The sequence below is a fragment of the Alosa sapidissima genome, chromosome 8 (genome assembly GCF_018492685.1).
Source record: "Alosa sapidissima isolate fAloSap1 chromosome 8, fAloSap1.pri, whole genome shotgun sequence".
Classification (NCBI taxonomy): domain Eukaryota; kingdom Metazoa; phylum Chordata; class Actinopteri; order Clupeiformes; family Clupeidae; genus Alosa; species Alosa sapidissima.
In genome coordinates, this window is record NC_055964.1 from 14,387,772 (window position 1) to 14,401,438 (window position 13,667).

The 13,667-nt window shown below is 41.7% G+C and overlaps 1 protein-coding gene across 2 annotated transcripts in view; it reads left to right on the plus strand.

The window, feature by feature from the left end:
- The first annotated feature begins 1,911 nt into the window (after window positions 1–1,911).
- stx2b (syntaxin 2b) overlaps window positions 1,912–13,667 on the plus strand; it is a 20,866-nt gene continuing 9,110 nt past the window's right edge. Inside the window, exons 1-6 of one of the 2 annotated variants that reach the window (XM_042101139.1) lie at window positions 1,912–2,365; window positions 2,676–2,747; window positions 4,905–5,004; window positions 7,492–7,566; window positions 8,582–8,655; window positions 8,978–9,086. In XM_042101139.1, the coding sequence (XP_041957073.1) occupies window positions 2,336–2,365; window positions 2,676–2,747; window positions 4,905–5,004; window positions 7,492–7,566; window positions 8,582–8,655; window positions 8,978–9,086 (460 nt within the window). In that variant the 5' untranslated portion in view covers window positions 1,912–2,335. The remainder of the gene's footprint in view (window positions 2,366–2,675; window positions 2,748–4,904; window positions 5,005–7,491; window positions 7,567–8,581; window positions 8,656–8,977; window positions 9,087–13,667) is intronic. The other variant, XM_042101137.1, reaches the window with a different exon arrangement.

Sequence of the window (13,667 nt, forward strand, 5' to 3'; positions counted from 1 at the left end):
GTCGTGTGTGGGCGTTTTGTTTAAAATGTCAGTTACCAGCTCATACTCTGTTCGTTTTAACGTATCTTAAGTGTTTTTCCACAAATGGACCACAATTTTAGGCATGTACTTAACAGTATACAACACATTAATAGCCTAAACAAACTATGCAAGCCATTTGGAAATCTTGTTTTATTTAAACTACTCAATGCAATCTCAAATCCTCACCAGAAACACCAACAGTCAATATATTCATCCAAATCCTAGTTTCGTTTGTTTTATGGACTACTAGGTGGTCGTGGAAGAGATCGTTAAAACATTATTTGTCTTGTAAGTGGAACCAAAGTTTCACAGGCACCGTTGTGGTAGAACAAAGGACCTACAACCTCGTCCTTTCATTGGAGAGTCGCCTCGTGTTCAACGGATTCATTTACATAAAGATGGGCTTCGCCCAGCTTTTTGATGCGCGACATATTTTCAAATGCAGCGCTGCCTTCCCGGAATGCTTTGCGGGCGCGTTAAAGTCGCTTGACGTCACCCATAGGACTAGAGTGGAATGCGACACGACAAAATGAAGTGTCGTGCAAGTGGATCGGTACCGTTACGGCTCCTACACAAAGCTGCGTGCGTTGCGTTGCTGGAGACGCATCCCATTCACTTTACATGGGCTTACGTCATCCGTTGCCGAACTGAATTGTGGGTCCGTCGCGTCGCGTTTCTCCCGTCGCTCACGTTGAGAAGTTCAGCTGTTGCTGCACCGACAGACGGCACCGGCCAATCAAGCCAATCTACGGACGGCACCAACCAATCACATTACGGTTTTACTTCAAGTCATTTGCATAGCTACCATCGGGAACACCCACTGGAATGCGTTGACGGAACGCAGCTGTGTGTGGGAGCCGTTACTGACACGGAATCCGACACCAAGCTTACTGCCACCTGTCTGCCACCTGAGTGGGTGGGTCAAACTTGGCTGTAAGGTGGAAATCAATGGGAAAATAAAAAAAAATAAAAATAAATGGGAAAATAAATAAATAAGTAGCCTACTGTACTACATCAAGTGTCAAATCTGCAGTTTTCTGATAATCAAAATGGCAGCCTTGAAGGAATTATTTGCAGTTAATATGCAGGAAATGCAACATTTTGGACATGAAAGAAATGCATTGCACTATACCAGTGTTTTTCAAGTGTTTTTTTTTTGTGCCACGGCACACTTTTGACACTTAAAATGTCCCACACACTAACATCCTGTGTGAAGAAAAAATAAACATACCATAGCCTAAAATTTTAAATAATACACAGATATGGCCTTATTATGGTTTCTATGCAAGACCTGCTCAATAAAACAAGCGCCCTGTTTCATTTGTAAGTGACTATATGTAATTTAATTTAATTTAATTGTTGTTATGAACTGGATATGTGATGATTCTGTGAATACTGGATATGGATTGTACAATGCCTGCATACCACAAATAGTGCAATCATACAATCAATGAGAGCATGTGGTTACAAATTCTTTGATGCAACAGTTGCTTTTCTGGACCATTGAGTGACATTTGGGTAATTTTCTTCGGCACACCTGATAATCTCTCACGGCACACTAGTGTGCCCCGGCACAGTGGTTGAAAAACACTGCACTATACAGTAGGCCTAGTAAATATCTATTGCATGAGTGCAATATGTTGTAGGCTACACGAACACTGCACAGCAAAATGCAGCATTGTAGCCAGGCTACTCCAGAACAGCTGTTTTTTTTTTGTAGGCTAAAGTTTCAGGTTTCATAACATGCCCACCAGATAGATATATATATATAGATAGATAGATAGATAGATAGATAGATAGGCCTACATAGATAGATAGATACTTTCACTTTTCAATTCACTATCATCTGGCATTCCCCGTCGCCACCGCATAGAGGCGCTTCTCATGACAAGGATATAGGAATGGAGTAGTGATACGAATGTGTGCGTGCGTGTGTGTGTGTCTGCGCTCACTGCGGGCGTAGGGGGATTCAGACATAGCCTATCGGGCGAAAATAGCCAACTTTATTTGAAGTTCATCAGTGGTTTATTTAGACGTAATTATGGATACTTAGGCCAACTTACTTAGTACTACTCCGTGTTAAATTCAACAGGTTGGTTTATTAGGAACTTCTTTGGACACAGTGATAGGCTAGTCCTTGGAAAGGGCGGTGTGCGTGGAGAAGCCGTGTTAGCTGGAATCGGGTCTCCCATCGATGGACGACGGACATGTCTGCTGACATAAACGCTTGTAAGTTATCGTTGTAGGCTACAGTGACTGTAGAAGTTGATCCCCATGAAGTCTTTTGCATGGAAACTTCTGCAAAAGTAAAGCGATGAGGGATCGGTTGGCGGACTTGCGAGCGGTGAGTCCAGCTATTTCATTCCATGATAGGTGATAGGCTACATTGTTTCCTTTATTCCTGCGACAGTTCTTCTCAGCTCTGTATCAGTATACATAGTGTTACTGGACACAGGTCCAGCTTTCTGGAAAATTCACTTGGTAGGACGTGAAACTTCAGCAGTGTTAACTTCTTTAATCCTATATACTCTCAAGATCCCATGCTCTAAACATGGTGATATAAAGTGTGTGTGTGTGTGTGTGTGTGTGTCCAAAACTATAAAGGACAATAGTGCATTCAATAAGTAACCCTTTGAATGACATGGTGCCTACAGGGCAGGGCACAGGAGGAGGAGGAGGTGGTGACACTGGAGAGAGATGGCTTCATGGAGGATTTCTTCCAGAAGGTACGCATGTCAGTTCACTGCAACAACTCAATACAGACAGCCTCATCACTCATGCAAAATAGTAGCAAGGCAAATTATATGCGTTTGTCTAGAACATTAGAAATAGAGATAGGCTGTGTATACATATGGATGTACTTCAGGGTGTACTTTAGGATGGGAAAGCCTATTGTTTCAACATTGAGAATCTGCAAACAGGACTCTTCTTGTGGAACAGATTCTAAATCATGCATTTTCGCTATACTTCATTGTGTGCTGGTTATTCAGACCAAATTCATTAGGAATAAGCACTTGTTCATACAAAGGAAAACTATAACCTATGGTATATAATACACTGTGTTCCAAAACTATTATGCAAATTACGTTTTTCTCAGATTTTCCCTGAGTCAACCGTTAAAGTATAATTCAAATTTTATTGAACAAACCTCCCAATGATAACAGTATTTTTTCAAAAATAAAAAACTCAAAATGCACTGTTCCAAATTATGCACAACAGAGTTTCAAGACATTTTATAGGTTGCAAAGAACTAAAAATGGTCAATTTTTGAATTTGCAGCATTAGGAGGTCATATAAATTATATCAAAAGTTATTCCAATCAAAAACATCTTAACAGCCCAAGTTACATGTTAAAGGCACACTATGCAGGTTTTTTAGCTTAATATGCAAGTGTTTTTGCTTAATTTACCTTCATTTAACAGCTTCAGAGTCATTGGAACAGAGTCTCGCTTCCCCTATGCCTGTGAGCGGAAAAAACACCCTTGCAACTGTGGGCCGGCGGGCCGACGGCCTCAGTGTTAGGAAGTATAACGAGTGTAAAGAATTGCTTTACTGCATTCAAATACACATACACGCCAGGCACCGGCTAGAAAAAGAAGCAAAAACCGAGAAAACAGTAAGGAAAATTGCCAATACTGCATAGTTTACCTTTAACATAGGACCCCTTCATTGATATCACCTTCATAATTCTTGCATCCATTGAACTTGTGAGTTCTTGGAGAGTTTCTGCTTTAATGTCTTTGCATGATGTCAGAATAGCCTCCCAGAGCTGCTGCTTGGATGTGAACTACCTCCCACCCTCATAGATCTTTTGCTTGATGATGCTCCAAAGGTTCTCAATAGGGTTAAGGTCAGGGGAAGATGGGGGCCACACCATGAGTTTCTCTCCTTATATGCCCAGAAACTCTACATACTTTGCCAAAGTCATTTTCACACCGTCAGGGACCCTAAAGGGGCCTACCAGCTCTCTCCCCATGATTCCAGCCCAAAACATGACTCCGCCAGCTCCTTGCTGACGTCTCAGCCTTGTTGGGACATGCTGGCCATTCCAGCATGTCCCAACAAGGCTGAGACGTCAGCAAGGATCCATTACTCCATCCATCTGGACTATCTAGGGTTGCACGGCACTAATCCGTAAACAAAACTGTTTGAAAATTAGTCTTTGTGTATTCCTGAGCCCACTGCAACCGTTTCTGCTTGTGAGCATTGTTTAGGGGTGGCCGAATAGTAGGTCTATGCACACTTGCAAACTTCTTGAGGATCTTTGCAATGGCATTTTAGCAGCTGCTCTCTTAATCCTATGAATTTGTCTGGCAGAAACCTTCCTTATTATGCCTTTGTCTGCACAAACCCACCTGTGCTTTGAATCAGCTACAAATTTCTTCGCATTAAGTTTTCGGGAAATATCCAATGTTTTCATATCTTGTCCAATGTCACAATGTCACGCTTTTCAGCAGCAGAGAGATCCTTTTTAGATCCTTTTTCTTTCCCATATTGCTTGAAACCTGTGGCATGCTATTGCTTAGTAATGTGGAACATCCCTCTTAAGTAGTTTTCCTATGATTGGGCTCACCTGGCAAACTAATTATCACAGGTGTCTGAGATTGATTTCAATGATCCAAAGAGTGTACACGGTGTAAATATAATAACAATAAATCATATACACTATACGTGGGCCTTTGGAATAGAATCTTGAGTCTTGAGTTTCTAGAATGTTCTCGGAAAAACACCTGGCTCTTCAGAGATCTGGAATAGACCAAGCAGATCCCCAGGCTGTTGAGAACCAAGTCTGCCCCTGAGGAGAGTTGGTGCTGAATCTATGGTCCTCTCCATTGTCCACCTTGTTTGTGGTGCTCTACATGCGCCCTTGTTGTGTGGTGTAGGTGGAGGAGGTCAGAAGCCTGATGGAAAAGATCGGCTCCGAGGTGGAGGAGGTGAAGAAGAAGCACAGCACTATCCTGTCAGCACCCAACACAGACGACAGTGAGTATACCTCCACCCCACCTGTCCACTGATGGGGGGCAACAGCTAGAGACTGAGCAGATTTGGATTCAGAGAGAGACTTCTACTGGAAGTTCTTTGAGACCCTTAGTCATCCGAGGCTTTCTTTCATTCATTCTTTCTTTCTTATTCTCTCTCCTATCTTCTTGTTTCTTTATCTCTTTGTGTTTTTGTAAAACGAAAAAGAGAAAGAAAAGAAAAGAGATCTGTGTGTGTGTGTGTGTGCGCGTGTGTGTGTGTGTGTGTGTGTGTGTGTGTGTGTGTGTGTGTTGCAGTGATTGCTGAGTGAGGAGTAGAGAGTAAGGTTATTGTGTGCGCTGAGGAAGGGTGACCTGCTGGATGAGGAGGAAAGACAAACACAATCCAACTTCCTCCTCAGGAAACAGCCTGTCTGTCACGGTGCAAACACTAAGCTTTCAGGACTGTGGAACGCCTGAACCGGAAGACTAGGGTGCTCCCACACACATGCATAAAGACACACACACACACACACACACACACACACACACACACACACAACGGGCTGTCATAAGGAGGTCTTTTATTAGGTAGCTGATTAGGTGGCTGTCTGTCTCTTAAAAATACTCTCTCTGTCTCTTGCTAAAAAAAGCCCCTCGGACTTGAACTTACTACACCTTATAGCCCCCAACCTGTTCATACATTTATCTCAACACTGATACCCCCCCCCCCCCCCCCCACACACACACCTACACCCATCCCCCTAATCGTATAGGAAGCCATTTGTTATGCAGAGCATACTTGTGACTGAGATACCATCCGAGGTATTTTTGTCTTTGTGTGTATGTTGGTTTAAGAGGTTAAGATGTTTGTGGTGGTTGTACTGAGTTAGTTAGTTTGTAGTTTGATGGTCGGTTAACAGAGAGTAGTGAAGCTTATGTCATCACATTAGTGCAAATAAATAAGTAAATAAATAAATAAGCTCTGTTCTGTCCATTCAGGTACTGCAATTGTGTAGACATGTAGCAGTATACAAAGTTATAGGCTAGGCTAACTGCCAATGGCATAAGGCCCTTGATGTGAAATGTACGGTATATGGAGACTGATGAAGGGACATTGTGAGATTTCTTTCTTTCTTTTTTAAAAAAGGGAAACATCTTTCAGGACCTTTTATTTTCCCAATACATCTGCAAAAGTATCTTAAAACATCCCACCCGGTTCATTCAAGGGCTCTGTGGAAATGTAAATAATATGCATAGGTTGTGGAGTCAATCCATTTCCTTATTGTTTCATGTCTTTATTTGCAAGATGCATCTGTTAAAACAACATTGCATTTCGCATAGCAGCATATTCGTTAGCAGCAAGAAAAAATTTGAGACAACAGTCAAACCAAATTTAAAGTCACCTTGAGTCATTGTAGAGTAGCCTACTTCTGTGCACAAGGTCCATGAGACTTCTGAAGTTACCAGAGTTTACATTGAAAGCTTGGTCTTCGTCACCACATTAGTGGCGGTGGCAGTATAGTGGATCTCTCTGTGTTTGTGTGTGTGTGTGTATGTGTTTGTATATGTGAGGGTGCACGTGTGTGTGTGTGTGTGTATGTGTTTGTATATGTGAGGGTGCACGTGTGTGTGTGTGTGTGTATGTGTTTGTATATGTGAGGGTGCACGTGTGTGTGTGTGTGTATGTGTTTGTATATGTGAGGGTGCACGTGTGTGTGTGTGTGTGTATGTGTTTGTATATGTGAGGGTGCACGTGTGTGTGTGTGTGTATGTGTTTGTATATGTGAGGGTGCACGTGTGTGTGTGTGCATGTAGGAGATAGAGAAACATTGTGTGTATTGGGCTGGTGCACCAGCTCTGCTGCAGCTGGGCTCATCAGTGCGTGACATTATTCAGAGAGTCACTCTGAAGAAGAAAACAGGGACCTGTGTGTGTGTGTGTGTGTGTGTGTGTGTGTGTGTGTGTGTGTGTGTGTGTGTGTGTGTGCAATGTACAGATTTGAAACAACAACTTACAGAGACTTGTGGAGTGAGACGTCTAAGATCAGGAAAATAAACAGTAAAAGTTCAGCCGAGAATATTAAGTGAAAACTGTCACAACAAATGATGTTATCATAACCTAGAGCAGAATGTGTGCACGGAAAAGGACTCACAGGGAGATCTTTGGCAACAGACATACCGCTGAGAACAGCGCGGGCCTGAGTGAGATTGAATAGCAAGGGATGTGAGCCATATGCCCCTACAGAATGTAATGCACTGTACACGCACACACACACACACACACACACACACACACACACACACACAGACACACACTTAAACTTACACACGCACGCACACACACACACACAGACACACACACACACACACACACACACACACACACACAGACAGACACACACACACACACACACAGACACACAGATACACAGACACACAGATACACACACAGACACACAGACACTCTTCTTCCTTCTATCCATAACATCCTGCTATCTTACCCTCAACAGGGACTAAAGAGGAGCTGCAGCAGCTGACGGTGGAAATCAAAAAGAATGCCAACACAGTGCGAACTAAACTCAAATGTGAGTCCAGAGACAAGTAGCAACTTTGTTGTAGATGGCCTATGGGTTCAAGGAGTGCACAGTTCAGAGAGATATTCAATAATGGGTAGCCTATCTTTAAATGATCTGAATCAAAACAAGGGCTGTGGTGGGATTATGAGCCTCACAGATTGCATTGAAAAACTCCACACCCGACCCAAATGTTTCTCCCCTTTGTGTTTCCAAAACAAATTGGTTCACATTCCTAGCCGGCCATGTTGTGAATCAATAAGCCTTTCTTTGTTCCTACGAGCACAGCCAATGGCTAATGGCTAATGGCCAATGGCTGGTCTTCACATTGAGTTTGAGTTTGAGTTTGAGTTTATTCACAATACCACTTCAAACATTACAGTAAACCAGTATCATTATCTGGTTCATCATCATCATTATTATTAAACTACAAACATCATTAAAAATAAAAAAAAATCCTTTTAAAGCTGCAGTCAGCGATTGTATGCGATTTCAAACATTTATTGTCACATTCTACAATCATCTCCTCACAATCTGTTAGCTGCCTCTTCCTTGAGTAAACTGTAAAAAAAAAAACAGTCTCTGTAGGCAGCCCAGGCTCCGAAAATTGGAATCAAACAAGTGGGGAGCGCTCGATGGTGTTGGGGGGCATAAAACACCAATAAACGTGGGGAGCAGCCTGTCCCCCAAACGAAAACGAAAACCCTTAAAGAGATTACTGAAGGGAGGGGTACTTCTCTTCCTTTTATATAGTCCTTGTTTAAAATATAATGTACACTGTTTTGGACAAAGGCACCTGCTAATAATTTTAAATATAAACATAAACAAACACAAACGCGACTTCCTGTGCGATTGCTGACTGCAATTTTAAGTGAAGTAGGCTATGTTGAGTGTCTTTGTTATGGAGTACAGTGAAGGCCTGAGCTATAGTGACAAAGTGTACATGAAGTGAAGTGTGTTTAGTTATGCGATGATGAGTCTTGTGATGGAGCTGTGTCAACTGACCACTCAGTGTCTGTGCCCACAGCCATGCAGCAGAGTCTGCCCCCAGACGACATGGCCCACAGAACTTCAGTGGACTACCGCATCCAGAGAACTCAGGTGAGGCATCACTTCTCTCTCTCTCTTGCTCTCTCTCTCTTTCTCTCTCTCTCTCGCTCTCTCTCACACACACACAGCTCGTTCTTGTTTCGGCTTATATATAAGTTTTATATACAAGATTCTGAAAGATTCTGATTCTGATTCAAGATTCTGAAAGACCCATTTTATTTTGTGTGTGCGTGTGTATGTGTGTGTGTGTGTGTGTCTCTGTGTGTCTGTGTCTGTGTCTGCATTTGAATGTCTCTGTTATGCAATGAACTGGTCCCTTAAAATAATGCCATCATGAGGTTGATTTGTGAGTGGACGTTCCCTTTTGCTGCAGCACACGGTTCTGTCTCGCAAGTTTGTGGAGGTCATGACCCAGTACAACGAGACCCAAGTGTCCTTCAGAGAGAGAAGTAAAGGCAGGATTCAGAGACAGCTGGAGATCAGTAAGTCACACATACAGACACACACACACACACACACACACACACACACACACACACCTTTTTGATTAAAGTGAAGGAAGGATCTAGTGATGGCTATGAGCCAGTGAATACACAGAGAACAGGATGGAGCAGGACTCACGCCCATGGAGCACCAGCCGATAAAGTCATTACAGTTTTTTTCAACTTCTTACACACAAAATCTTTGTATATCACACAATGGTTTAAGCATGTCACTCAAACACTATAACCCCTTACCAAATCTGCAAAACCATATAGACTAATTCTCAGCCTTTGACTCAGTTCTTAATTTCATAAAACACTTTTTGCAAAACAGTGTCTCTTCCTCCTCCTCTTTCTCTCAGTGCTACTTGCCTTCCATTTCTGTTGTTGACAAGGGCTCACCTGTTGCCCAGTGTTTAGGACTGATTGTTGAGTTTACAGTTATGGACCAACGATATTTGGTCAGTTGGTTCATGTGTGTGTATTTTGGAAGGTAGTTGAAATTGCAAAGAGGCATTATCTGATTTTTGTGTCTAAAGTAGAGAAATGTGTTATGTAATAGGTAAGGGATAATGTATAGAACGCCGGTCATTACTGGGAAAATAAGTCCCGACAGGGCGAACCGGACCCCGACGCGCAGCGGAGGATAGCCAGAACAGATGAAACACGTTTTAATTAAACGTAATTTACAAAGAGATTGTATCACACTGAAAGCTCATATTTTGTCACTACTAGCAAATAGCCTATATCGGTTCTTTGTCAAATACACTTTGCATTATCAGCCCTGACCAAAACCGTTCAGGAATTATTTATGCAAAAGTGGAACGTGCTTAATGTTTCATTCTCCCTCCTTTTCAGCACGAATGAAGCAGCATGAGAGAGCATGAACCATATCGTTTCTCCCGTTTTGTATTTGCCAAATTTGTCTACATTCAAATCATAGCCTAGCCTACTTCCAGGCGCATGGGAACATATTTTTGACCATGGGGTGCTGAATAACAAAATAATCATGGATGTCCGACGATTTCGACGACCCCCAGCATATGATTCGAATTTAGACAGCTAAATACGCCATTTTAGTGCCGTGTATGAGTAGGTCTAAGAGTGAGAAGTTTTATAATGCCCTGGGCAGCCACATTCCACTGCAACTATGCACATCACTTGCCACTCCGACTCATCAATAAAAACTGTGCGCGCACACACCAGTCCCATAGAAGCGCACTTGACTTTACATCATTAACCTATTTCAGTATACCTGTATAGCCAGAGAATGTCCGTAGACGGGCTCTGATATAGCCTAGTCTAAGGTAAATTCCTTTTCTGACTTCTTTCTCTTTATCGCCATGGCATTTACAATAATTAAGAATAACGTGAACCGTTCTGGTTTTGTTGCCAGCATAAAAACAAGCTTACCAGCATCGGCCTATCCGCAAATTTTAAACACAAGGAATGAATTGAACGATGACGAAGTCGGACATATAGGCATAGTTCATATTGAAAAAAAAGTTATACAATTTGGAACTCTAGCTTTTCCCCACCGCAGTCTTTCATCCATCTAATCATAACGTGCGCAGTCTGCACCATACTTAAGCCCAAATCACACCCAAGATTTGCGACGAGATGAGCAGCAACTTGATGCAACATTCTAAAACCTTGCAACTGTGACCAGACATGGTGAATGCTTTGCGACGGCTTGAAACGACGTGCAACATCTAATTCACACTCCTTTCTGTAACGGTTTCGTGTCATTGCGAATCTTAGAATTGGGCTTTAAAGGAGAATTCCGGTGTGATATTGACCTAAAGTGTGTTGAAACATGATACCGAGTGTGAACGTATGTCTCATAGCTAGGGTTGCCAACTTTCTGATATGAAAATAAGGAACGGGGTTAGTGGGGGGGGTGTTTCGATAATACACTTCAGTACACCGGCATCCACTTCAGTTAGTGGGGGGGGGGGGGGGGGGGGGTTGAAATTATGTATGTATTATTGTACTAAATAGTGCATCATTTTACAAAATTGTGAGCTATTATTTACTAAAATGCGCACATAATGTACTACATTCTATAGCCACTAGCCTACTCATTTTCTATCTGGTGCAAAACAAGAATCATTTCGATGCAAAAACACTTGATAAAGAAATAACTGTTTGTAGCCTATTATACTCAAACCAAATAACTCTGAAAACTGAACTGGTGGATATGCTGTCATAGAAAAAAATATATTGAACATAACAAGCTGCTCCAAAAGCTCTGAATTTGGTGAAGCCTTATTTTATTTCTGGCTTTTTTCTGTCTCTGCAGCAAGTAGGCTAGCCTATTTGTTTATCTTGCACAGATGCACTGTAAAATTCACGACAAGACATGTCATCTCACGCTACGCTATCAGCGTAATATACGTGACTCGCAGTGGCTCAAATGAAAAGTGCATTCTCTGTTGGGATAGTGACTGAGACTGAGAGGTTTGTTATTTCATACAAATCGTGAATTTTTCGTTCATAGTCTAACTTATAATACTGATCTGTCATGGATTTGCACGAGTTGATTCTCAATAATACGGAACAAAATGCGTTCCGTATCAGTTCAATACGGAACACATCTTTTTCCTTGCAAATACGGGACGATTCCGTATTTTACGGAACGGTTGGCAACCCTACTCATAGCCCATCTCGGCTTGTCCCCTGCACTCCAAAAATCTGGCGCTATTTAGTAGTTAGCCGATGCTACCAACAGCTTTTTCAATGGTGGTGTTTCGGCATCGGGCTAGCCATGCAAATAAATCAATGTTTTACACCATTTACGAGGCTCAATGTATCTCCACACTTCATTGGTAGACTTCCGAGGGCCCTGACATTTAAAACGAGACATTGAGAACTTTAAAAAAGCACTGGTAGTTTACTTACAAGACGATTTATACAGACAGTATAATATCACGAAGTTTAGCGTTTGCAGCCATCTTGAATTTAGTCACGATAAGTCGAGCGACTAGTAAGAATGAACAGGTATGATAAGGGATCAGATTCCAAAAAATAATTCCGTGGAAATGCATGGATTCCAGTTGCTGCTACTGGAAGAAACTGGAATCCATGCATTTCCACTGAATTATTTTTGGAATCTGATCCCTTATCATACCTGTTCATTCTTACTCGTCGTTCATGTAGCAGAGACTGTTTTCCCCCAACATAGAAATGAAACAGATGTTGGACCATTTTAGAATAATGTATAATGTCTGAGATTTAATTTATTATTGTATTAGAAAATGTGCATAGCCTGATATACAGATAGGACAAATGTTCCCATTGGGTCAGGTGGTCAGCACCCCCCCGGACACCTAATTGGGGCTTAATTACTTAGGGCCAGTAATGAGGGTCCTAGGTGGGGGTCGGCTCGCTAGTGAATGGCATGACACAGCCACAGTGCAGCAGCACCAGGACCTGCCACCCAATCATCAGCAAGCCTGTGAGAGCCAGGGTTATTTATAGGTGAATTTGTGATTAGCTGTGCGCTTGAGTACATGTGTACTTGACCTTGGTGTAGCTGCCTAGTTGCTCACATGTTGTCCCCATAGCAATGGTTATAAATATTTGCTCCCCTTGGTAAGTGTGGTAAGTGGTGTGTATGTTAATTTGTGTGGCTGAGTAGTACAGCTTTTTTCAACTGCTTACACACTAAATCTTTGCTTGTCACACAATTTTCTAAACATGTCCTCCAAACATCATAACCTCACACCAAATCTGCAAAACCATACACTAATTCTCAGTGTTTGACTCAGTTTTCAATTTACTAAAACACATTTTGCAAAACACCACACACAATTTTCTACCTAACACACAAAAATCTAACAGGAAGTAACTTGATTTCGTTTTTCAAACATAACCCATCAAAATGCCACACTAAAACACCAGTGCTTCACTCTCTCTCTTCACATGTGTAAACACCCATTATTTTACTGAACACCATTCAATCACTACCTTATAGGCCTATGAATACTCTCGATATCGTATACTCTCTATGTAAGTATGGACCCTTTCAATCTGCTCCTAGAGGATTTCCGGTTGAAATGTTCAGAACCAATGCAGATACTTTGAAAGGAAAATTACAGTCGACTTTATGTAAAACTTGTCTTTTTTACTCTATTTTTGTTTCTCCCCAAGTTACCATTAGCTCAATACATTTTTCTGTGCCTCCAGAAATGCCTTAGGAACGCTTAGGAATGTTTGTTTCTGCTATAGGCCTATGAATACATACATAAGCCCCCCCCCACACACACACACACAGACAAACACACATATGCACACACACGCACACAGTAATTTGATAGTAGTCATTTCCGTCTTAGGCAAAATCAGCGTTTTCAAAACTCCATGTACATCTGGTGGTCATTGTATTTTGCTTTGTTTTTTTTTTGTTGGCTGCATACTGTATTCGCAACAGCAAATTATTTGGGAAAAATCACTATTTTTGGTTTCAATATTGCTTGCATTTTTATGTTGTATTTCAACTTCTCTCTGTAGATACCGTAACTTTCACTCTTGTAGTAAATACACATACAGTATATAAAGCCCATGAATGACAGAAGAGCT